This window comes from Nestor notabilis, unplaced genomic scaffold, assembly GCF_000696875.1.
Source record: "Nestor notabilis isolate BGI_N333 unplaced genomic scaffold, ASM69687v1 scaffold4434, whole genome shotgun sequence".
Classification (NCBI taxonomy): Eukaryota; Metazoa; Chordata; class Aves; order Psittaciformes; family Psittacidae; genus Nestor; species Nestor notabilis.
The window spans coordinates 17442-44510 of NW_009925047.1; the positions used below are offsets into that span (position 1 = coordinate 17442).

Genomic DNA, 27069 nt, shown 5'->3' on the forward strand with positions numbered 1-27069 from the left:
TATTTGCTAGTTCTTATTATAAAAAGAATCACAACTCACCACAAAAGCCACCTCAGATAAGTGTTATAAAATTAATCTTGCTGATGTCATGGCTTGTGACATAGTTATCTCCTCCCTGCAGCTCAAACAAGACTGTACATAGTGAACAACAAAAGTCAGATGATAAGACTCATCATTTCAGGGGCTTTTCCTGTCTCCAATCCAAAGAGCATGAACAAGAAAAAGCAGCGGAATCACGGTGCTTGCAGTCATTTCCAGGAGCAATACAAAGGGATGCCCTCTGCCAGTACTAACTCCCTTATCTTGCCAGGATTTTTTGGCAGCAGCAGTGGAGTACTGTGTTCCATGGATTTGAGATTTAGGAAATGCTTAATCATGCAGTGCCTGTTCAGTTTCTGCTCCACAGAAAGTAACCCTCCCAGTACTGCCTATGTGGAAAATGAGCCTGATAAAATTAAATGATCAAGGGTGGTTTCAATCCTACCAAAGGCACTGCTGGCTCCAAATCTGTTCCTCTTTTGGGCTGAAAACAAGAGATGCACCTCCCTGTTGGCAGAATTAAAATAGGGTTCAGTACAGCAAGGGAACATAGAATTTTCTAGAATTTCATAAATGTGAAGAGAGATTCCCAGTATTTAGCCTTCCATGGGAACAGCTGAGTATCCCACTTAAACAGGCCACACTGTTAAGAAAAAAAGAAAGGACACTGTGCAATTTCCTTAGCAAAACTTAGAGATGTCCAGCAAAACGCAGCACAATTACTGAGAGACAGAGTCACCAAAGGTTGGGAAAAAAATGCAAGTTACGCTACGCTGCATTCTTTGCTGAGCACAGAACAAGTGAACTCGGTCCTCCATCATAGTCTGGAAAAGCCCACTGGAATCTCACTTCTTTCATTAGTCTCACAGCACATCATGTGTGCACTGATTATCAGCCTCCACAGATAAGCAGCATCCTCTTTTTTTCCCCTGCCTTTTTTGTTTTCTTAAAGACTCTGAGACTCTGGTCACCCGAGCAGAGGACCAGTACTGGCCTGCGGATACTCACTCTCCTCCTTTAAATCTGACTCAAAGAGGTCTGAACTTGCCCACACCAAACCATCTAAAATGAGAAGGTTCACCTCACAGGCTGTTACTTACACTGTTACTTACTCACCAAAAGAAAGAATTGTAAGGTTATTAGCACTGAGTTACTTCTCTCTCTTTTGCTAATTGGCTGGAGTCCTTACATGTCTCTCTCTACGTACACTTCCAGTACACGCAATCCTGATCAGAATCCCTGCCTACTCCCATACGAAGGACAACACAAGTAAATCACGAGCATTCTTTCCTGGAAGATGCACCAAAACCATGGCTAGATGAAGCCAACTCATGTTACCAGAGCCCAGGTGAGGAGAGCATTCCATGTAGACACAACACATAATATCCTAAAAACCAGATTCATAAGAGGGTATTCTGGAAGTTGCTGTGCACACATGAACACAGATGCTTTGAATGCTCAGGGCACTGTTATCAGCGGCTTTTGTTTCAAATCATCATCATCTCCATCCTTATTACTAAAGACTAAGTGAAACTGATGAGTGAATGGTATGATGCAAAAAATACAGTCTGCTGCTGCTGTAATAAGATATAACCTCTGTACATGACTTAACACAAGCCATAAACATTGGCCATAAACATAAGCCAATACAAGAATCATAAAATTATAAGATCAACTAGGTTGGAAAAGACCTTCGAGATCATCAAGTCCAACCCAATAGCTCTGCTACTCTCACAGTCTGCCAATGCTGTTTCCAGTGAGCAAGATTATTTCATCAGCAAGCAAAAGGCAGTGAAAAACCTTAAGCTCAAACAGAGATTCATAAAGCACAAGACCATGTTAAGATCCCAAGTGAATCCTGGTACCAAGCGCTCCAAGTGGTCCATCACAAAATCCAGGAGACATGGAAAGATTGATGTGGTTTATGTACACATAAATTAATTCAAAGAAAGGCCTGGTTTTTATTATTTTTTTTTTTAATGGAGACATGATTTAGAATCTGACACAGCAGTGGATATGTAACACATGGAGAGTCTCTTCAATTTTGCAAGCTAAGCAGTCTTCATGTGTGCTCTTTACTACTAAGCAGTGTTCCGGACTACTTCTGAGCAAGCCCTTTTAGAAGAGTTTGGCAGCCACGCTGTGAAACAAACAACGCCCACTGAGCTGAAGAACCTGGCCACCACTCTGAAGCATCACATCTTCTGTCAGCAAGAGCTACACAGATGGAGGAGTGAGGAGCACACCTGGATCAGCCTCTGAGAATACTGGTCAGAAATCTCAGATATTAAAGTTGTGGGTATAGAGAGCTACAAGATGTATTTGCAGACAATTCCATCCAAATGAGGTCAAAATATTTTGAACCCTCTTTCAGAGCAGGTGCAGAGAACTAGCTCAGTGACTTGTGAGCAAATGTTTTCAAAGCATAACATCTCTTCTTTGCTTTGATACTACCTTACTACACTTTGCCTTCACATTAATTTACATCATTCGTATTAGTTGCAGTATGTGCATTATCATCCAGTGGAGAAACTGAGACAAGAAAGTTCATTTAAGGACAAAATCATGATCAGAATGAAGGTCAGGATCTGTAACTATGTGACACAGCTCCCACTGCAAAGCCACATGGCCCCTTGCCTAACCATTCACAAAGGTAGTACTTCTGACAGGTGGATCTCATCAGAGCCATTACTTACCCACCCTGAACACAACCTCAACCTTAGATGATAGAATCATAGAATAGTTAGGGTTGGAAAGGACCTTCAGACGATCTAGTTCCACCCCCCCTGCCATGAGCAGGGACACCACACACTAAACTATGTCGCCCAAAGCTCTGTCCAGCCTGGCCTTAAACACCTCCAGGGTTGGAGCATTCACAACTTCCTTGGGCAACCTATTCCAGTGCCTCACCACCCTCACTGTGAAGAACTTCTTCCTTAGATCTAACCTAAACTTCCCCTGTTTAAGTTTAAAGCCATTATCCCTTGTCCTACCACTACAGTCCCTAATGAAGAGTCCCTCCCCAGCATCCTTGTAGGCCCCCTTCAGATATTGAAAGGCTGCTATGAGGTCTCCATGCAGCCTTCTCTTTTCCAGGCTGAACAGCCCCAACTTTCTCAGCCTGTCTTCACACAGAGCTACTAAATGATAGACTTTTCTTTCTCTCCCCCCCCCCTTTAATTAAAAAGGAGGAAATGATAAATACCACATGCAATCAATCAGCTGGCAGGACTTCACTTCATTTGTGCTTAATATTGTCACACTGGACATACTATGGAAGGATGGAAATTTGGCAAGAAAAGAGTCATAGCAGTACTGCTGGACCACTCATTTCACATACTACTGCTTCCAAAAATGACCTTAATGACTATGAACTTACTGTGCAAACAAAGCAAGATGACAAAGAAGTCTCCCTGCTGTCCCTTGAGAGACTTGGACAACATGGCTAATGGTAATCTGACCTCTGTTTTGGCTGAAAATAAACCACCCCTCCAGCTCCTGCTCCAGCAGATGCACAGACACTCCTTCCTGCTCCTTTTGAAAACACACCTAACGGTGAATCTTATGGGAGAAAGTGAATTAAATATGAAACAAGAGCAAGATAACCTAGAAGGGCATTTTTTGAACCACATCCAGGTACAACAAAGAATCCAAACTTGAGAAAACAATGGCATTAAACCACTTTGGTACTTCACAATTCTTGGCTGCTTTAGGGATTGGAGAGAATAAAATCATAATTTCTGAAGACAGCCTTAAGTTAGTTGGGAGTTTGAAATTCCACATCAGGAATGTTTCCCCGGGTCTTAACCTTTGTTACAAGTCTTCTGCAGAAAGAACTGTTTTAAGGTCTTCAAGTCAATCCCTACCTCAGAGCTGTTTTCCATCTGATACAGGATTAGCAGTAACAGTGCACTGACCCATTTTCTCAAGCACACAGGAATGAAAGCAAATCCTGAGGGGTTTTGAAATGATAAATTTTGGGGATGAGCTTAAGAAACTGATCTCTGGTTTTTGAACACAACTATACAATGATGACAACTGAATGAACAATTTTATGTCAGTGCTGTAAGATTATAAAATTTCTAAAGCATTTTCTAAGAGCAAAAGACCAAGGTCTGTGGCAGAAAATAGATTTCCAGTGTTTCTACCTCAAATGCTTTACTTCTGTTGAAGCTTATGTAACAAAGAAGCAGAAGTACAATTTTCTCATTAAAATACTGCAATTCAATAAATACCTGTGAATCAGAATTCAGATACCCCCACTGGCAGAGATAGATGCTTTAGGGGTTGAAAGGACTCCCATGAGGAACGTTTATATAACATGGAAAAGAACTGAACTGTAAGGGGCTGGATGATCCCAAGTATTGTAAAAATACTATATTCCCTAGATGTGATATTGCTATTAAGTGCTCCACTTTAAACACAATCCTAGATAGACTCTGGCCTTTTTAATGTGGCTTTAGCTACATGACTGCATATAAAATTAGCACATGGCAGGTACAACCTTAAAGAAAGATGAATATAAGGCATTAAATACCTTAAAAATGTATGAAGTTCAACTGAGGTTTATGAAATATCAGGTAAAAGAAACAAAATGTCTCTAATAATAATTTTGCAGTTAGTTAAGAGAAGAATAATTCAAAAAATTAAGGATCAAAACTGACGAATATTTTCTATGCTTTGTTTTCAATGTAATGGAAAAATTCTACATTTTGCCTCAAATGGAAGTGTAAATTTGGAAACGGATGTTCTTTTCTCTGTATTAAAGCAAAAGCTAGTATTAAACTCCAGAGAAAACAGATTTGCAATTTTACTTATGGGTTAGTTACTTTCAGCACATGGCCTGCTGAGCTTATAATATCTGTAGGATTTTATGTTCCTTTCAATCCTCCTCCTCTCCCTCTGAGCTTTGCAATTCTTCTCATCACCCACGCCTGCAAACTGTGTCTAGTATTTGAGTCCTCTCCTCCTCCTCACACACTTACTCTTTTCAGACATGTATTTGTAAAATACAAAGATTTGAATAAGTTTTCACCTTTAAAATAGACAAAGATACTTCTAAACTTATTTTCAAAACCATCTTTCATGAGAAGATGCATGTAGCTTATTTCTCCTAAAAGAGGTATTACAAACAGAATAATTGTTTCAGAAAGTTGAATGATGAAGTTTTTACTTTTTCTATTCTTAAAAGGTTTCAAAAAATGTATAATTTCAGTTTAACTGTGTTAAAACTAATTCTACAGATTGTTACCACGTATTTTACTAATAAGCTAAATCCTTCTCTTTGAAGTTTAGAACCTAAAGTTGTGATTTGCAAGCCTAATCTGATGAATGTTTTCACTGCACTTGGCAAGAATTTGAAGTATTTCGCTGTTTTGCTACTTTATGCAAGAAAAAGGAACGGAAACACAGCAAACAGTTGTATAGATTCTAAGATAGGAAGGAAACATGCAGTTGTACTATTTCAGTTAGACTTTGTAATTTAAAATATACACGTATTTCCCTAAAAAACTTGCATGTTTTTGACTGCAGGTTTGAAATGCATCAAATGAAAATAAGAAATGTTCTCCAAAATACTTCCTTTTGATTAAGAATACTTAAGAAATTGAAATAAAAGGGGAAAAATCATCAGTAGCTACCTGACAGGACATAATTTATGATAAAGTATTTGTGTCAAAATGTCAAAACCATCTTCATCAGGTTTCCTCAAGTAAATAAAAAAATTAGGAGGTTTACTCTTGTAAAATACACATTGTATTGTTCTTACCATACATGCTGTACTCCAGATATCAGCAGGTGTACTGTAACCTGCTCCTATTAAAACCTCTATGGATCTATATTGTCTTGTCTGGATGTCTTCTGTGAAGTGTTTATGCTAAAAAAGAAAGAACCACATTAATGGGAAAAAACAACAATAAAAAGGCCTGTTCTAAACAGTGAAGGCTAAAGAGCAAAAATGATGTAGTGATACTTACTACCCAGCAGGCATTCCCCAGGTCAGCAATTTTAACTCTAATTTTATCTGCATTTCTTGGGTCCAGTGGATTCACCAGTAAGTCAGCAGCACGAGTTTTTGCTAACACAAGCAAAATGCAGAACAGTTAGTATTTTAAGCACAGTATTCATTACCTCTAAGCAGTTCTGCCTTGACACTTTATCCAGTTTTGTAATACATGGAAGACATCAAAATCATTTGCTGAATGTTACAAGAAATTAAGGCAACATAAATAGGATTTCTTACCTTGATTTCTAAATATCCTTACACATTTCAAGTGCAAATTTTTTGCATTCTTGAACTGCCAAATGACTATAATTAGACTATCCAGAAGAGCTTCTAAGCAAAAACAGTCCATATGCTTCCAAGAACAGATGAGGACAGAAAATGTTAAAACTCAAACTCCAAGAAGTCCACATGAAAGCGTTGTTGTTCTTAGAACAGTTTGCTTGAGAAAATAAATCCTGCGCTTCCATTTCTGGCTAAGGTTTGGCTGGATCTTTTCTTGTTTAGAAAATCTGTCCCAAAGGGAAGAAGTCACCAAAACCTGGCTGACTTAAGAGCCTGGGGGACTGTCATCCATTTCACAGATAACTCAGTGTTGAATCAAAATTCTCGGAAGGTCCTATTTGCGTTGAGTATGATCCAAACTACAAAGGCAGAACTTTAATCTCATTAATCCTGCCATCTATAGAGGCTCTTGGGACACTGATGATCCTAACATAGGACAGTGGGGACCATGGCTTTTCTTTTTTATTTGACATACCACCTGCCAGCTCCTAAACTCAATTGGAAAGAAAGCAGATTGACTTGAACGTGGAAGACAGAACCAGGTATCACAGATCATATAGCAGCAGAGGATTCATCTCAGTTACCTTGTCCCAGAGCTATGAAGACTGAATTGGAAACTGTTGGTAAGATAAGAAAGAGGTACTAGATCCAAAAGGCACCTGGGACTCCAATGGGGATATAAGTATTAAGTAATCTTAAAACCTTCCCTTACAAGCATGCTGCTTAATACAGTCTAAGTTTTTTTAAACACAATCACATGCATTATTCAAGAAATAACAGGACCTTTCTCAATTCACTAGCCCTGGCAAAAATAAAGTGCTAGATAAATCCTTCCCACACAGCTTTCGGAAGGTGAAGAACTGCAGTAAATAAAGTGGAATGAAGGGGTGGGGAACTCATCAGTAAAACGTCTGAATATATTAGAAAACAGCTTTCTTCAACCTGCTTCTAGCAGAGGGACCTGACAAGGTAACAGGCAAAAGCCTACACTTTTGTGTTTTTCTCAGGAGCTCATTAAGTTTATGTCCCTTATTTTCTGAGAAATGAATGAGACCTTGGATTCTAAATCTGACAAACATGGGTCATTCACAACTGAATGTGAAGTCAAGAGGAGCACACTTTTTAGTAAGTACCCTCAAAAAAAGCATCCAAAGGAGCTCAACCTGAGCACAAAATCAGTAAGCATTTCTGGTTTCCACTTCTGTGTGTCCTAGTTCTGTAAAACTGAGAAGTATCACCTCCTCTTCTCACAGTCTCAGCATGATAGTATACTTAGTAAACATTCCAACACTGGAATGAGGAGGAGAGTCAGGAGGAAATTAATAGATCTATCTTAAGGGCATTTGGTCACGCACTGAAAACTGGAAAAAGGTAAGAACTTAAGAGCTGCTTATCCACTGAACACAACGTGGTCTATGCACTGAATGAAGCAATTATCTCCAAAAAATTAGAGATCATGTTACTTAATAATGTATAGCAATGCCTAGAGAGAGAGGAACAAATAAAGTCCAACTCTATACAAAAAAAGAGCACTAAAGTTATGGGGGAAAAGTAGCGCCATTTAAAAATACTGAATAGGCTGCAACTCTTATCTTTCTTCTTTTGAAATACTCTAATCTGTTTTATTACTGTTGAACCCAACATTATTATTGATGCCATTAATATTAACAACATTCAGCTTTTTCTTCTTCTGCAGAAGTAGTAAATTCTTGCTTCAGCTACGGCTGAATTTACTCCTTCTTTCTTTGCAGAAAAGGTCTGTAAGTTGCTCCTGATGAGATAATATCAAGGAGGAATTAAGTAGGTTTGTTTCTCCAGCTATGGAGATACATTGCTCCCATGATGACAAAACCAGCTTTACTCCCTGGAGGCATGAGGATTTCACACATCACGCCAGGAAAACAGCAGTACAGGCTTTCTGCCCATATACTGCCAGCAGCACAGAGAAAGAGGCTACCAGGCACCTAGGAACCTCTTGTATATCATTTCAGGGACTACTGAGTGTAAGGAGATGGACTGGAAGACTTAACCTGCCTGGATCTTGACATTTTCCAGAAATACAGCTCTGCTCAGCTGTATTTTATTTCACATTTCTTGCCTACCTGCAGATTACCTTACCTGTCAGACTCTGCAATAACTGTGTGAATTGCTCTTCTAAAGTCTTAAACCAAGAAATACACTGACTATTTTTCAATACATCTCTACTTATATTTAGTAACTTCATCTGGGACAATGTTGATGGCAGGCTTAGTGATCTTCTCCCTAAGCTATCTCATTTTCTTCTATCCCCTTACAGATCTAGTCTCTCAGTATTTTCCTTATTAATGTTAAAACCCATATATTTATCATTTATCACTGGCACTATAAATAAAATCTATGTGTAATACCCTGGAGCTATTTAATTCAATGGCAAAAATCCAGCTCTTTGCAATGACACCAAGATATCAACTTCCATATCTTCAGTAAACAGGGTTTACAGGCAAAAGTTTTGGATCTGAGCAGTTCTGCTGGCTAGAATTCAAATGTCCAAAACCACGCTGAATACAGAAATGCAGTAATGAGTTGAGGGTTAGCAATATGCCTTGCAGAGACAAAGCTTTCCTCTTGTTGAGTTTTAATAAAAGATTAAGAAGGGAACTGTTAGAAAAGAACCATCAATGAATTAAAACACAGCACATTACAAGATTTTTTAATGTGACTGAGAAAAGATGTAACAAGTATTTATAGTTAGAAGCTGCAGCCAGGCAAATCCAAACTTGCAATGACTCTTCTGAAACAATTCTGAGTATTGATCAGTGAAACACACTTCAACCACACTAGATTTTTTAATTATTTTATTTGTCCAAATCAAGAGCAGATATCTTTTTGGAAAACATGTTTTAAGCCAAACACAAAAGTTACTGGCCTTAACAGTTGGTGTATTATTGGCTTGTTATAAAAGGAAGTCAGGTTATGTGATCTCACAGTCAGCTTCTGGCAGAATGCCTACCTGCAACTATGAACTTCCTTTCCTCTTTCCTGTGCAGACCAACCTGTCAATGTGAATATTTAATCTACAATAACTTATCTAACACCCATAAAAACAAGTTCTAGCGCAGGAAAAAAAAAATACAGTTCTGTTTTCCTCTCTTAAGATGGTAGATTTGTTTGAATTTAACAAGAATGCTTTTGCATTGTCTTCTACATGCATCTATCAAACTCCAAGGTTTGAATGCAAGAAAAATCATCCAATTTTCTTAAAGTAAGCTTAGCTTAAGATACTGCCTTTAATGAGACTGTTACATTTTTTTCTTAACCTAACCACTATCTTTCCATTCCACTTACCTGCCTTTTTTTTATTAATGTAATACACATCACCCATGTTACTAAACACAAGTCTTCCATCAACTCGAAGCAGTTTTCCCTCCATTTCTAAAAGCCACACAGAACTAATACACCTGCTTTTCCTTGAAACCTGGTCCTAGGAGGTCAAAATTCACCAAACTCATTGAAAATTTCTAGATATCTGCTCTGCAAAAAGTGTTCTAAGATGAAATACTAAATTTAAAATACTAATAATTGAGATTTTGCATTCACACAATGTATGATTCAATGAGCAAAATGTTCAGTGTAGACAAAACTGACAAGATGACACTGGCCAGAAATGAAAAGAGGGTTCCCAGTAGTGGCCAGCAGCTGTAATCCAATCCCAGCCTGGTTAGTTTGACCCCATATCCCACCTCTTTCCCCAAGTTTGGGAGCACCTAAGGAAGAGAGCATTTGGGGACAGTCTGCACAGATTTTTCTGACTGCAGAGGCTGGCACACTGGAACCACCTTTTTCAGTGGGCACTCTTCAGATTCAAGCACAAAGCAGGCCAGGACCTTGGGAGGATCAGCACCAACCCAGAAAGTCAAAACATTTTTAACACTTCACCTGTAGGTAGAGAAATGTCAACATCACTGAGAAGTGCTAGACGTAGTATGCAAAGTCAGGGACATGGTGTGACAGAGTTTTTGTCTGCTGTTATTGAAAGGTCCCTTTGTGTTATGGAAAGTGAGTGACACTGAATTTTCACCAAAAAACTCCAAAACAAAAGTAAAATCTGCATATACGTGCCACTGAACACAGACCAAACATATACCTAAGGTTTAGCCCCACTACTCATTCTACACAAGACATCACCTACAGCTGGCGAGAGACTTCAAGCGTGTTATATGCCACTAAAAGGAAAACTTACTTTTTGGCAAATCCCCAGTGCTTGAAGCTGAAACTGTTCTGCTCCTGTCGTGAGATGGGCTGCTCTCCTCTCTTTCGGTTACAGTTGATCCTTCAGAAACAGCAGAACCACAAGCTACAGACTCTAGAGCCCCAGAGAACACTGAAGCTGAAAATTCAGAGAACTGTGACTCAGGAATTTTATGACGTCCATTTGGCAATTCACCATTAAACTGTTCATAGGAGCTGCTATAAGAATAATCGCTTTTTGCATTTGGCTCATCAAGACTATACTCCTCTGCATTTGGACATTCTTCCTCTTCCTCGTCTTCATCTTCAATCTGTTGTTCCAACAGGAACGGGCCGTTCACAATATGGCCGTTTGTTTTGGGGGATTCTATCCACTTAGGGTCTGTAGGGTCAGTGTTGACAAGTTCCTGCTCAACATCGTCATCTTTCTCAGTGTTTTCTTTCTCTGTGTCTTCTTTTTCATCCTGATCGTCTGCTTCACCTGAAAAATTTCAGCGAGCAACACATTAGATCATACATCAATGTATCATGTTGAAATTAGGCATTTGTAATTTTTAGCTCTTCAGTAACTACTTGACTTCTGGTATCACACAAGGAAACACTGAGTACCACTGAAATATGCAAAGACCTTGAAATTTAACCTAAAGCCAAAAGATAGAACTAATAAGGCTCTTGGAAAAAATAAACAACGGGAAGTGGTTCAGGAGGGAACAATTCAGAAGATTAGAATGTTATCACAGAATTATTAGGGTTGGAAGGGACCTCTGGAGATCATCCAGTCCAACCCCCCATCTAGGGCCACCCAGAGTAGGTTACACAGGAACACATCCAGGCAGGTTTTGAATGTCTCCAGAGAAGGAGCCTTTACAAGCCCCCTGGGCAGCCTGTTCCGGTGCTGTGCCACCCTCAACATAAAGAAGTTCGTCCTCATGCTGAGGTGAAACTTCTTGAGTTTTAGTTTACAGCCATTGCTCCTCATCCTGTCGCTGGACACCACTCAAAAGAGTCTGGCACCAGGGAGGGAAGATACATGAAGTCTTGAAATCAAGCTTTACAAATCTGTAACTCAATCTGTGTCAAACAGGGAGTCGTAACAGAAATAAGAAAATTCACAGTAAGAGCACAACAAAACTAAACCAAACTAGAAGACAAGTCTCAGCAGTTACACTTATACAGAATGAGCAAGAGTTGACAAGAAAACCAGGGAAGCCAGAATGGAGCTGGACCGTAACAATCACACTCCAAATCACTGGGACTAAACAAGAATTTTAACAAGGCATCGTAACAATTTTAGTGAAGGAACTGCAGTTATTATTACTAGATAGATCATTACAACAAATATTGTGACTAGGCGAAAGCAATGATGATTCTTAACTACACTGATGTTACAAAATACAAATTCATGTTATTTTTCTTCTATCTCGCCAAGACACTCAGTTATGCCACCTAATGTGGCATGACAACTGGCTGTTCTACTGAATTGTCTGTGTGCTCTTTTGTGGGATTTGATAGCTACATTGCTATTGATGTTTTTCTTCACTTCTATAGCAGGTTTGACTCTTACTTTTTACACTTTCTAGTTATGATTTTACCTACAGGAGAAAATGAAACTTAATGATTTAGGACAGTTCAGAGATTTTGTTCAATGCACCAGATGCAATGCTGCACTTACTCTGAAACAGTAAATTCAGGATCAATAAAAGCGGGTAATACTAACCATCATCATTTCCCGGTTCTTCATCTACTACCTCTTCTATATCAGCTGTTTTTAGTTTCACCTCTGGGTGGTACTCATCTTCTTGTTCATTTGATGGTACAGATGAGGTTACATTTTCTTCTATTTTTTTCCTTTCAGCTTCTCGCTCTAGTTCTTCTATTTCCTGCAGGCGTTTCTCTAACAGTTCTGCTTGCCTCTTCTGTTTTTTCTTCAGTTTTTTCTTTTTGTTTTTGGATATTTTTCCAACCTGAAATATTAATGCAAACAAAAGAAAACAAACAAAAAAACCCCTAAACAATTATTCTCAAGGCATCTCACAGCAAATTCACTTGCAGTATGATTACTTTTTATTATTTTTACTTTCTTATATTAGTATGGGCAATTAATAGAGTACATATCTTTAATATTAATAATGGCAATTAATATAGTAAATATACAGTTTTTTCCATTTAAAGTCAAATAAAAAATTATGTAGGGTTATATGAGATAAAAAAGCAACTGAAATGTTACATAGTTATACATTGTTTAATGTGGCTGTTTATTAGATACAAGAGCAAAATACATCTAAGATACCACAGTAAAATTCCTATGATCCTATAACCTCAACTAGGTATGGTAATACTGAACTTCAATCTAGATTAGCTGATGATGATGAATGTGAAATACAATCTGCTATTGTACCTAATTATTTACATATAAATTTCACACGATTTCTCTCTGTACAATGAAGAAAATGACCAGCAAAAGTACGCTGAGAAAAATGATACAAGAAAACTACAGAGACTGAAAATGGTAAAGGATTTCAAATAAATCCTGTGTTGTTCACCTATTTCCCTGTGAAAGGAAAGAATTGTTATTATTCACTTCTGGCCCAAAACATGTGAATCACAAACAACAGATGGGCATTATGAAAAGTTTCACATTTTATATAACATAAGGACTGAAGCACTCAGGTACAGTAACAAGCAAAAGAAAAATTAACACATCTGAGCTAGGACTGGAACACTTTCTCGTATTTTAAAATAATTCTGACTTCTATTTTTACTAATTGATAGATGAGATCTGTCTAGTTCTCATTCATTGTTTAGGTATCACCCTAATAATTCAAAAATAAAGTACAAGAAACAAAGGAAAATATTATTTCCTCAAAGGTTTATCTGTAAATCCCGTTATCTTCAAAAGAAGCTACAGGACAGTTAAAACGAGACAGTTAATTTGACAATCCTATTATTTTTCAACCATGTTGTATGCCTGCATACATTCTGTACACAGAGAAAACAGGTCTGACCTTAGATATTTCAGTAGTTATTTGCTGTATGTATATGGCAAAAATATCTTCCAAGTCTCATAAAGCCCCCTCTCCTTTAAGGCCTTTTTTATTAAAGCCTTGAAGTCCTTAAGCTATCTGCGATACATGGTATTTAGTGCGTGCACCCATTTTTTTCAGGATCTGAACAGAATGGATTATTCCTTGAGAGATGAAATGGCAATGCTTAACTGTCTCTGACATAGCTTTAGGATTGCAAGTCTATCAGAGTTTCCATCAGAGAAATACTGTGCCTAAACCTGGCAAGGCCAAAGACATTAGAAGAAAAGTATTCTTTGAAAGAGAAAAGCTTTATTCAAAGGAAGCTTATAAACAGGGTAGAGACTACCAACAGCCTAATAACAACTAAACACAGAAAATAAGAAAGTTAATTTGAATTACATAACAATACTTACAGGCTTTTGTTGTGGAGCTGTACTCACTAAAAAGAAGAAAATAAAAGATTATTTATACAAAACGAACTCTAAAAAGGCAGAAAGTCAGAAACTGTGTAAAAATAGACTTAAATAAATATAAGACAGTGATTACTATTTTTTTTTAAGTAATTGTTTTTTTCTCTTTACAGGTACCTGCTGCCTGAAATCATTTGCTGTCTCCATTAGAGCATCTGGAATTGGAAGGAATCAGCATGAATTTCACTGTTGTGGTTGGTGGAGAGTTAATGAAAGTTAGAAAGGAAAGTCTGAATCAGTGAGAAGTGGACAGAAAACATGAAATTACAGCAGAGTTCTCACATATGAAATGTATGTAGTCAGCTGACTGAGCAGGTATAGGTAGATTTTTTGATAGTTCAGGGAATATCAATGAAGATGACTTCTGTATTGCACTCAGCAGAAAAGTCAAATATTCATATTTCCTCCACTCTGAAACAAGGCAGTTTGATTGCCAGGACTGGAGGCATGAAGAAGTGCCTCTGGCAAAAAACACACCACCACAGAAAAAGCATCTCCAGCACGGACTTCTTGCTAAGCATCTCTCAGAAGGATTCCGTCACTGACTAGGTCTGATGAGATAACAGTACTAACTGTGAAAATGCACAGAATAGCAATACAAGCCACACAACATCTCCTACACCGCCCTCCTCCCCCCAAATAATCAAACCCAATAAAAGTAACCAAATGTGGAAGACAGAGGCAAAGTGGAAGTGAGAAAGAGGAACTGAACGGGGGAGGAGACCAGCTCATGAACTTCTTCAGACATGAAAGCATATGGCAATTAACAAATGCAAAATAAAAAGTGGAGACAGTTGAGACTTCAGAGTTCTCCTATGGGTTCAGCTTCTGCTGCTAAGTTCAGGGGGAAAAAACTGCTTGTATACCCCCTGAGAGGGCAAGGTTTTCAAAAAGATTCTTAAACCTGAGTACCAACACTGATCTGAAAATGAAAGTTATGCAGAACCTGTTCTTGAAATGCTGTAAAGAAAACACATCTTCAGCTCCTGTGTTGAAGGCCACAGATTCAATTACAATTTGCTAAGAACGAAGTGTGATAAGAACTCCATCAATATATTCCTTAAAATAATATTTAATGTCAAGAAGCACCATATAGGCTGCATGAACAAAATCAAGTTACTTCCCACACAAATAACATACGGTCTTTAGCTACGTGATTACACATCATGTAAAATCCAGTAATATAGCTTCATGATTGGTAAGATTTTGCATCTTAACATATAGAATACTGTGAAATATTTATGGATTTTGACCACAGTATTTGTTCCTGTTATAGCAGGTATTTTCATTGTACCTCTTAAGACTTTAATTTGTGATATATTTTCTGACAATATTACGAAGGTATTAAATTATTTCTCCACTGCCTGTAACTGATGGGCTTGATTGGTAAATAAATAGGAACCATGGTACTGAAGATTACTAGAAAAGCCACACTTCTTCCTTGATTGTCTTTACTGATTGCTGTGAACTTTTTTACCTTGGTTTCTCCTACCTAAACATAATGTGCAATTCCTTTCTATTCTCCTGGCAAGTCCAACATAAAACATTCCACATACAGTGTTAGGGATTCAGTTAGGTACAATAAATTCCATTTTCAAGGGTATGGACTATAAGAGTTTTCACTGCAATCTAAGAATAAGTTGTAACTGACGAAAAGGCAGATTATTTCACAAGGATGCTGATGAACTTGTAATGGAACCAGACACATAATTTAGATAAGATTATTAATTATTGTCAGTATTAGAAACGTAAGGCTCCACTGTGGCTAAACCAGAGCCACTAATGCTTGTGGAGTGGGAGGAGAGTTTATATCAATAAATCTCTTTCTGTATCTGGAGACCCTGTAAACCTGAATGTGCAAAACTGAGAAGAAAGCATTTCCCTCAGTGAAATGCTCTGGATAGTTTCCAGAGCATAAATAAGAATTAACTAGACATGCATTTTTCATGTACAATTATTTAAAACGTTAATTTTCATTAAACATAATATCATTAGCATTAATATATTGATGGAACTTTAGTATACTGCATTTCAATATACTATCATACCTGCTGAGCCAGAGGGGGGAGGAGCACCAGCTTTCTGCCACTCAGTAGCTTCAGCAGCCATTCTACGAACATAGGCATCATCCACGCACATCAAAATGTTTTCTGGCTTTATATCCGTATGAATGATCTTGCACTTGCTGTGTAGATAATCTAGACCTTGAAGTACCTAATTACAAAAGGATGTTTTAAAAATTTATTTTAATTACCCAAATCAAGCCAAATGTATTTGTTATTAGTACAGAGATGTTCAACCGATTGCCTGCAGTCCACATGTGGCCCGACAGATAATTTACTTAGCTCATAAACCCAGTTACTGAGACCTTCATGAGTAAGATGCTGGCTGGCTGAACTGTCCTGATGACAGCAACCTGCTATCAGACTTCCATCTCCAAGTGCTCTTTAGTTGATCTGCACATGTGTAAAAAATACTTGATACATCTTCCTTTGAAAAGGGAATCTGGCTGCCCAGAAAGGCTGATCCTCACTGGTTTAAAAGATAGTTATCTGCAAATCAAACCCTGCAGTACTACATACTGAAGTCTGGTTTGTGAATAACCATCTTACAACTGATTATAAAAATAAAAGCAAAGAGAGAAATGTGTTGTTGGGATAAAATGCTAACTATAGTTTTCCTCAGAATGCCTACAGTAATTCAGCGTTTAATGTGACCAACACATCACGATTTGTCTACCTGTATTTGTCACGTGTATTTTTCCAATAGCTTTTCAGACTCTCTGCAGGCTAAAACCATACCAAACCTGCACATCTGAAGTCTTCAAAATGCATTCTGAGATGAAAATAAAAACATGATTTTTACACAATGAAAAAAATTCTCAAATTCTATCTGGAACAGAAATACAGTAGTTTGAGTGATTTTACAAGTTCTCTAGGTAAAACCTAGGTATGATAAACTGCAAAAGTCAATTACTACAATTATATTACAGAATGATGTAACAGCATAAACCAAGTTACTATTATAATCTACATAACTATTGTAGAAAAACACCAGCAACAAAGAAAAAAAAGCTGAAACCTAGCTGAACCCATTTAAAAGACTTCTTTCAGTGTTCTACAGCAGGAAACAGACCTCCAGACTCATGAGCTCCAGCTACAAGAACATCCTGCCAATCTTTGTATTTTGTAAATAAATTAAGCTTCTTGCTCACTATGTCCTTTAAGACACAGCTAACTAGGGTCAACTTTAAAAGCAAACCTGTTGATTCAAAATACCAGTAACAAAGATATTAGTCTACCACCCAGTCCTGAGCTAGTTCCAGATCTTAGCCTGTACCAGTTCCATGGCACACCAATCCAGCATGCCAGGAGCTCAAGAGAAGAGCAGCAGCAACATGCGTATGATATTTACGCTCAGACTAACATATCCTAGAAACAATTCAAGTGCATGGCTCCGTTTTCTCCAGTTCTGGAGCTAGACCAGAACAGCCACTGTTTTGAAAAGCTTTCTTTCTATGTCTAGATGAAAACTGTATGTTCACTTAATCAGGACTCAGCATCAGTGCCAATGGTACACCAAAAACCTGCTGCATTCTTGATAATCTTGATTTTTTTCCTGTAGACCCAAAATTTGCTTAACCTCTTGACAAAGCAACTGAAAGAACATACAGTATGTCTCAAATTAAGAAATGTTAAAGAAAGATTGGTTTATTATGGGAAGCTAGCTAGCAGTTAAGTGACTTCAAAATTTACAAGAGGCATCAACAGCAATAGCAACATAAAGATGGATTATAATAGTCTCTTCCTTCCCCCTCTACACTAGAGACTATCTTACAAATTACCACTGAATGTCTATAATTCTGAGGCCAAGAAAAATAAAAGATTCCAGAGTACACTGAAAGCCATAAACATTGACAAGATAAATAAATATCTGTTCCACTGTGACCTGCAGAAGTGGAATTTATGTGAAACTAGATTTGGTATCTCCCACTTCAAAAAGATAGCCTTCACCCCTTTTAGTAAGAGTGTCACGGGGACAGCTTTGTCTTTAATTTGGTTGTAGAATCCTTTTTTGGGAGATAAAAAAATTTTTAGAAAACCAAAAATGCAAACTAGAAGGCTGTATTTTTCCCTTGTAAGGCCACAAGGTTAGTTTCACATAAAGGAACTCATAATTAGCAGTTTCTAATTAATATCCACTTTTTTCTTCTTCATTCAAGGAGCCACGTCATATTGACCATTAAGCAGATTTACTATATTGTAAATCCAAGCAAAAGTGAAAACTTTCTTTGATAAAATACAGGATGCTCATTTCAGCATCAGTTTCAGAACACGATCCTCTCAAAAAGAGACTGATGCTACACATTTTACAACCCAAAGTAAGTATCCAGAATTAAATAAATGGACTCTTCCAATCATCTCCACTGCAAACAAGGCACTGCAGCAACTAGCCCCATTTTCAATTCTACAAGGTCTTCTCTTGCACAACAGTTCATGTAACTCTACCCCAGGGGAAAAAAAACTTGCTAGAAACCAAAATGAAATTTCTCATTAAGAAACTCAACCCTCAGCTGCATTTTAAAACAAACCTAATTTTGACCCAAAGCTCAAAAGTACTCAAAAATGAAAATAAAATCTTCCAAATCATAGCATTAAAAAATTACTTTTCAATTGTAGCATGGAATTATAGTACTTTCTGAAACAAAATGGTTTGCTGTACAGTAATACCAGTGCATTAATTGTTTCATATTCAAGTTTCACAAGCTTTTAGAACATGTGTAGCACAAATTTTGTCTGAGTAGAAGAAAGAATAAGTATCTGTATTCTCTTTAATGAGATGAACAACCTGGAAGTCTTACCAGTTACTGCTATTCTCGTTAGTCCAAAACAGTGACTCACAAACTCCACCCTCACAAAAATAAAACCTTTTTAATCTTTCAGGACTAACACATTCCTCTTTTTTCACATATCAAGTGTTTGAATTACTTGGAATTTTTACCATTGCTTACATTCAATGAGTAATTTAGGCTGGAAGATCGGGTGATCCAAACCTTCCCTAAGTCATACGAGCTTCAAAGCTGTATCTAACCTCAAAACCAGACCAGTCTGCTCAAGAGCTTTTATCCAGTTCATTTCTATCTTCTAAGATATAGACTACATAACGCTGTAGACAAACTGTTCCAGTGTCTTACCACTCTACAAAGAATTTCTTCCTAATATGTAACCAGAACTTCTCTTTCAGTAACTCGCATACATTGCTGCTTGTCCTATCTCCATGTATCAACAAGAGAAGTCTGGCTCCATTTTCAGTGTTGAAGAGATCACAAGTTTCCCCCTTTATTAGCCTTTTCTTTTTAAAACTGAACAAACCAGTCCATGTTGTATGTACCTGCATATACCACTTGAGTCAAGACCCACAGTCATGACAATCACAGAAATCACTGAGAGCCTCCCCCTTACTGGGGGTCCTTAAGGCCCCTGTCCTTGCTGATCCCACTTCTCACTGGGTTGTGGTCACCATCCCTGAAGATCCCACCTGAAAGTCCTCCTCTGCTATGTTACAGAAGCCTGTTGGTAAAGATGCCATGAAGCTGGGTTAAGAAGTTCTCACCTTCCTTCCAAAAAGGGTTTGTGGTTTGGCTTACAGGCAGCGTAACTGCTGCTAAACCCAGCGTATCAAGAAATTACACTGTAATTTCTCAGGTTTTGGCCAGAAGTGCAACCAATGTAAAAACATTCCCAGTGGACATTCACCAAACATTCACCAAAACCAGTGGATATGCATATGCACGTATGACACAAATATGCACATTCCCTTTTCTTCACAGGCAGCTCAGTTCTGCTGGAGCAGTTACTACAACTCCTGATTTATAGTATCTGAGCCACCTAGTTGTACAGGTATTAATGGACCTAAAATTTCAACTGTATAGTAACAACCTCATCCAATTGTTATTTAGCTAATTCTGATGAAGAGCTGACAGGTTGATATTCACCAGTTGACACGCAGTAACAGTTACAAAGAAATTTAGTTTAACAGATCACTTATTAATTTAGAGGTAATGTTGATGAAAGGCAATACAAATTACTGAAGTGCCAGAATACTTCACTCATCATTTGTAGGTATTAACTGCTGATGGATTAACACTCTATGCAAAATCAGAGAGGTATGTATGATTTTTCCTTGCTGAACACTATTTCTCCTTAAAATCACCTCTCAGAAATTTTATTTTCGCAATATAGCAAACGAACATATTTTTCGAACATATTTTTCAGAGATACAATTTTTGTTCAGTTTTATAATAATAATATTATCTCTCCCTGTTCTGACATTTTATTTTCCAGAAGATCTTATCAAGAAGCATGATGTGTCAACCAAAACTGTAACTGAACACAAATCTCCTTTCATCTACGAAAAAGACTTACTGCTTCAACTTTTTATTTCCTAGAGCAGCTCAGGAAACTTCTCAGTGGGAAACCTTGATTTAAACAAAACCAAACAAACAAAAAAGCCCCACAGCATGCAGAAATGCAGGCTATCCAGAAAGATGCTCTTGCAAACCTCCCCAGGATTAGCAACAGAATTATCTCAACTATTCATCAGTAAGAGCTCAGTTGAAATACCACCATTCTAACCTTCAAACTGTTAACAGTGGTAGAAACACCTAATTAGAACACCAGCAAATCTTACCTGTCGAATTATACTTTTTACACAACGAATGGGAAGGCCTTGATAATTGGATTTGATTATCCATTTCAGGAGATGATGTCCAAGTACTTCGAAGACCATACAGACATCTGGGATTTAATTAAGGATAATTTCCAAATAAACTTGTTGATGAGATCAACACAAATGTCTGTTTGCGTACTGGCTAAAGCAATCATCACCCTGGTAAACACTTCCCCCTAAAACGAACAGAACACAGAATATACTTTGGTATAATACTGCACTTGTACATGTTGTATATAAGAACAGTGCCCAAATGCAAAACAAATGAAGCATTTTAATTATACAAATCTTGTCAAGTATTTCCGCATATTAACACCATCATTAGGGTGAACAATGAAATAGGTAATTCTAGAAAATAACTAACTCATTTTTGTTTTCTTTGAAACAGTGAGAAGTACTGATTTGGCCTATAATGTCTAGCTTCTAATAAACTTTCAATGATATGAATAGACTTTTAACAACAAAAGTCTGCAGCAACAGTGTTTTAGAAAATGAACCATACCAGAAATCTTTCTGATTAGGCTCAATTAAGAATCACTTGACAATAAAGACTCAAGTAGTGAGAGAATGGATTTCTTACCACGTACAGTGTTAACTGCAGAGCATGCCAATCACCAAGGAACTCAGGAACAAAGAAAAGGCAGAACTCGGAAGCGACATGCAAAAAACGTAATACCAAAAAGTTTAATTTCACCCAGCATCTACTATTGGTCCCCAACAGAGGCAGTCAGGGAAAAGTATTAGGAAAAAACTAGATGAAGGCACCTCCACTGATCTGTGGTTCAAGGGCTTCCTAAGATAGAGATTCTACACTGAATATATCTGGGCAGGTTATCTTTCTATTGAGAAAGTATTCAGATATTCAAGCTAATTTTAAGTTTTATCAGCCATAACATTCCAGAAAGACTTTAATGATTTGACCAAGTTAATCCTCAGACATGAGCTGCGAATGACCTTGACATCGCTGGAAATAAGAAAGAACATTAAAAATCTTAACTACATGATCCTATAACCTTGCAAAGAATAAAGTAAAACAAACAACAGAAAAAGAATTGATGGATACTGCAGGAAAATCTCAATGGATTAAATTAGACTGTATCTCAGAGACCATTTGTAAGGAACTACACACTGCTAGGGGAGAAATCTTACCTAACTTCTCTTAAGTTTTATTAGCTAACATCTTGGCTATGATCTTACAGTCACTGTCTTAACTTCTGTCAAAATGAGACTTACCTTGTCTATCAATCTATCACTTACATTCTTCTCAAGTACTTACCTATATTCATAAAGCTAACTTAAGTTAAAATCTACATCCCCTATGCTGGATTTAGACCAAAGTTAAAAGGTCTCAAGACCAGTCTAAACACATTATGAAGGACAGTAACATTGTGATTGCTGCTACCTTTCGTCTCCCTTCATGTTCCTTAATTCCTGTATTAAAAGAGACAGCGAATAGTCATTCCCCAATCGTACCAATCAAGTCCACTCAGAATATTATAAAACTCTTCCATTCAGAAGAGGAACCAGTCTTGGTTACTTTACTATACAAGCACCCAATGAACAGAAGTCACTTAGTAGAGGACACAGCCATCAAAAAGCATGAGCAGAGCACATTAGCCCCTGCATGGCTTATTAACTTAGCCCACGCAGTGAAGTTGCAATGCTACAGCAACACAACAGATTTCAGAAAGGCAAGACACTGCAGCATTCAGAGATGAAATTTAGGACACCCGCCCACAGCCCTTCAGACCACTGCTGCTGCAGACTCTCCAATGCACATTCCTGCCATTCCTCGCACTTAGGGAAGCGCTATGCCGTGCCAGCAACCAGAAGACAAAGGGGTGCAGGGACATAGCTGAAAGGCAAGAGGAGGGCACCAAGGAGGAAGATGCAAGGAGGAAAGGCAGAGGCATGCAAAGAGAGGAGGGCCACAAGAAAGAGAAGTGATGTCTACCTGAAAAAAAAGGTGGCAATGTTTTGCTGGGAGGACTCAGACAAACTCAAGGCAGTGCTCAGCACTGGGGAGAAAAAACACAAGAGGCTCAGTGTTTGGAGTAGGTATGCAAAATGTTGCCTGATTTACTATCCTGACCTGAAAAACATTAACTGTCAGCCAGACTGCCCACAGCAAAGTGTTTGGGAAAAGCTGCACATTAACTGTTGGGAAACCAGCCTTGCACGCCCCAGGATCTTCCTACAGCACCAATACCCTGACAGATGAGTATGTCCAAAAAGTCCTCCAGCAAAAATAAACCTGAAGCCCACCCAGCAGACATGCCTCTTACAAAACTCTTAGGAAGCGGTTTGGGAAATGTCTGAAAGGGGGAAATTGAGCAGAGCAGCAAAAGTGAGAGCAAACATAACATGAATCAGCTGACAGGCTTAAGTATTTAAAACTGTTCTTTCTTGACTAAAAGCCTACCAGTAAATATCTATCTATCTATAAACACACGTTACAGAAGCACTCAGAGATCTGATGAGGGTTAGAGACTAGTTAAATGACGTAAGGTTCTGGTACCAACACAGAAAGTTTCTGGGATGTATCTCAGCTGCTTCTGGACTGTCAGCATTTATGCTTTATGGCATATAATTAATGCTGTATATTCTTTGGAGGTAAGTTTATTGCAATTATTACAACGTTTGATTGTGTCAGGAATGTTTCCTTCCTTATCTTTTTACTTGTCTCTCCAAATATTTGTTTCATTATGTGATTAACTGAATATTTATTTTAAAAATACTACACTCAAATAAAGTATATTAAGGCTTTAATAAATACCCAGTGCAGACAAACAATAATCTACACTTACTGAAAACACCAAAGTGCCCAAGTTTGGGAATTCTGTTATTTCTGAAAAAAAAAAATCATAATTGCAATCTTTTTAAAATGTTCAAGTACTTAAAAAAATTACCAGCCTAGTGTAGCACAACACACATTGTTAAAATCCCTTTGTATATAAACACTTCTTACAGCTCCTAGGAGAAAGATGACTGTTTTCAGACACACAGTGCAGGCCAATGACTCTGCATGTTCCCAGCTCTGTGCTACATAGCTCTTGACAAGTTTTCCTGTCTGGAAGCTCCACGACATTTTGCAGTATTAGCCATCCAAAGGATTCACCCACCTCTCTTCTGTCTTGCTTTAACTTTTAAATGTATTCCATAACCAATGATCTAGCCTCTATGAAGCATATGTTGTTTTAATTTACAGCCAAGGAACAGATATTTAGTGACTTGCCCAGAGGAAGCTGGAAAAAGCAGAGCATGGAAAAACTCTCAAATCACCATGTTTCTCTCAACCTGTTTAACTCAGTAGCACTAATGTAGCACTGATATGGTATTTTTAAAATGGAAACGATTAGCAACAAAACATTAAAATCAGTTACCTGCTCCCTCCCGAAAGAACCTGCACCAAAGATTATTTTCGTAGAAGATAAAAAGGAGTTGATCTAATCATCAGTGCAACCAACCACTGCTCAAATTGGCAATGCAACCCGGTATGCACAAGCTGTTCACAAGAAAACTCAAAGCATAAGATACTTGATACCATATTTTCACTGGTGGCTAGGACTTTGACAGACTTCCAGCTGTAATTTCAATTTGAGTGCAGTGTCAACCCACCCTGTCTACTGTACCTTTCTGAAAAATGTACTTCTCAGTAAGGCAGGAACATTTGCCTTCCACATAAAACAGCTTGTGTACTGTCAAGAGTTTTCAACATGAAATAAAACTGAAATAAAATAGATCAACATCAGCTGTCCAGCTGGTTACACAAAGCTATCTGAACCCTTATTTTTCACCAGTACATTGTCTTCTTTGGCTCTGTCAACTTAAATTCTTTATTTCAAAAAGATATAGTTTCGATATGCTTTCAAAATATCATCACCAACAAAATTTACTCTTCATACTTAGAAATGGCTCTCACCTTTATTACAGACATACACATAATTGTGAATCTTAGTTTAAGAACATTATTGGGAAACTGCTCTGCTAAACAGACAATGGGAGTTATTTCTATGTATAGCTATGAATGCATTTTCTTATTCCCTATTTCATATTAGAAAACAGCAAGTAAAAATTTCTGATTTCTAAAAATAACTTTGATTATCCCTCAGTTGTACAGCTGTCAGCTAAAGACCTGAAGAGCTTTGGTCGCATTATTTCTTTGTGAACAGGTAGACAAAATAGAGAGATCTGTAAAATACTTCTTAATAAGCATCTCAGTTCAGCTCATACATTAAAACCTACTCTTTTGTAGCACAACAGCAGCACCAAGAAACCCTCACCAGGGTTCTTTGCCTCACTGTGTTACGCAATTTCCTTGATCACAAACCATTTATATTCAGGCTGACATGACTATTGGCAACTGTATGATTTTAATTTGGTAATAAAACCTAGGCAATAAGCAGACTATACTAACCTCACCTACATTCGAGCACATTTCTACCATGGTAGCTGACCACCGAAGCAACCAGGAAACAAATCAAAATGGGACAAAGGGAAAGCAGTGAAGATGCCATTCTGTAACTGAGAATACTTGTCCCCACACTCTCATCCTCACTTATCACAAACCCAAAGGCTTCATAATTTATGTCAAGAGACAGATGGATGAGACAAAAACTGCTTGCATGCCTCTCCCTGAAAGGATGCTTTCTAGTGGGCTTTCAGATTTACTGATAGTCACCTCCTAGAGGATGAGAGCAGATGAAGAGAACCTTAACCTGATGTGCTCAAGACTGAAGGCCCATCACCAAAATCAACTCAGTGTTAAGCTCTCTAGAGCAGGAACTGATTCACTGTCTGATAGTATGACACCATGAACAATGAGGTTTGTGATTAGAGCTCCAAGATGCAAGAAGCATACACATAAATACCAGCTGTAACAGTAAATGAAAGCACAGTAATACATTAAGGTGCTAAAACATCTAATATAATTAGCAAGGAAAACTCACTTTAGCTCAACTCTAAAATCAAACGCATTCATAGACCCAAAATTTTCCCCAAGAACAATATTTCACCACATTTTACTCTGTCTCTCCTTTCCCAACACTCCCCCTGCCTGTTTTTTTTAAGAAAGCATTTGAAGACAAAGCTTTAAAACCTGTGCCAAAAAAGAGGGTAACACCTGGCCAAAAGAGGCTCATACAAACAAGAGAATCTCCATGCCCTCACACTTCCCACAAGAAAATACGTACCAGCTTCTTCATGACACTGACACTTTACTTTCTCTTTACCAGCCTAAAGCAAAACACATTTCCTGTAAGCCTCAGTTATACAAATGTTTCCAGTAAAACTCCTGTTTTTACACGAACTATCTCTAGTTTTAGCGGAACACAACAGGATTCATGAGAATTTTCTATTTTGCAATGTGTTCAGAAAAGCTAAGCTACTTGCACTGCATTACACACTGGACTACTCTTTACATCCAGGTTAATGTATATTTAAAGTAATAGTAACTAGAAAAATAGCCAAACTAAATGCTTACTTATGTCAGCAGATCAGTTTTAATGAAGATGCCATGTTTTCAAAAGGATACGAATTCCATTCATTCCAGAAATTTTGAAGTCATCAATCAGCTGCACAACCATATCCTTGTTGGGATCATTAGGGTCACTTTCACGAACCTAAACCAAGAATGGAAACATATTTTAGGGCTAAAATCACTTTAAAATACTAATTAGTTAGCTTTCCACATGAAGTTAAACACTATTTTGGAGCTTCAGAAATCACAACAACACATAATAAAGCAGACATTTAGAAAAAAATATGCAAAAAGAGTTTAAAAACAGTATTCTGTTCCATTTTTTAATTCATTTTTACTGTTATTATCAATACTGAGCACTGTATTGCAAGGGTGATACTTACACATTTGAGCAACTTTATTTCATCCAAGGCTGTCTCTGTATAATGTTGGGCACTTTTTACAACTTTCATTGCAACAAACCTTTTCCCCCTTGAAAAGAACAAAAACATTTGTAACACGTGCTCTGAACTAAAATAGACATACTTTGAAAGTTAGGAAATCTTGAATAAAATATTTCTTAACCTAATACATTCTGACAGAAAACACTGACTTTACAATTAAAATCACCTTCTAACAGTACTCTGTTAACAGTCTGATTTATTGATTATTCTGTCTTCTTCATGCCAATGTCTTTAAAAGAGGAATTTGGTTACATGTTTTATCATTTGATCAAGGTTTATTTTTTCATTAAAGATAAAGCAATTAAAACCAGTAGCTCACTCCTGCATGTTCAAGACAAAGCTAATTTGTCAAAGAAAACAGATAGACACT

At 37.6% G+C, this 27069-nt stretch overlaps 1 protein-coding gene across 1 annotated transcript in view; it reads right to left on the bottom strand.

Moving 5' to 3' along the window:
- The window catches only part of SRPK2 (SRSF protein kinase 2), a 98102-nt gene that overhangs the window by 14742 nt on the left and 56291 nt on the right, over positions 1-27069 (bottom strand). The window contains exons 4-12 of the mRNA XM_010012863.1: positions 26640-26727; positions 26311-26398; positions 20739-20845; positions 16097-16262; positions 13992-14017; positions 12270-12516; positions 10545-11033; positions 6015-6115; positions 5807-5914 (exon numbers count right to left, since the gene is read on the bottom strand). Coding sequence (XP_010011165.1) covers positions 5807-5914; positions 6015-6115; positions 10545-11033; positions 12270-12516; positions 13992-14017; positions 16097-16262; positions 20739-20845; positions 26311-26398; positions 26640-26727 — 1420 coding nt within the window. The remainder of the gene's footprint in view (positions 1-5806; positions 5915-6014; positions 6116-10544; positions 11034-12269; positions 12517-13991; positions 14018-16096; positions 16263-20738; positions 20846-26310; positions 26399-26639; positions 26728-27069) is intronic.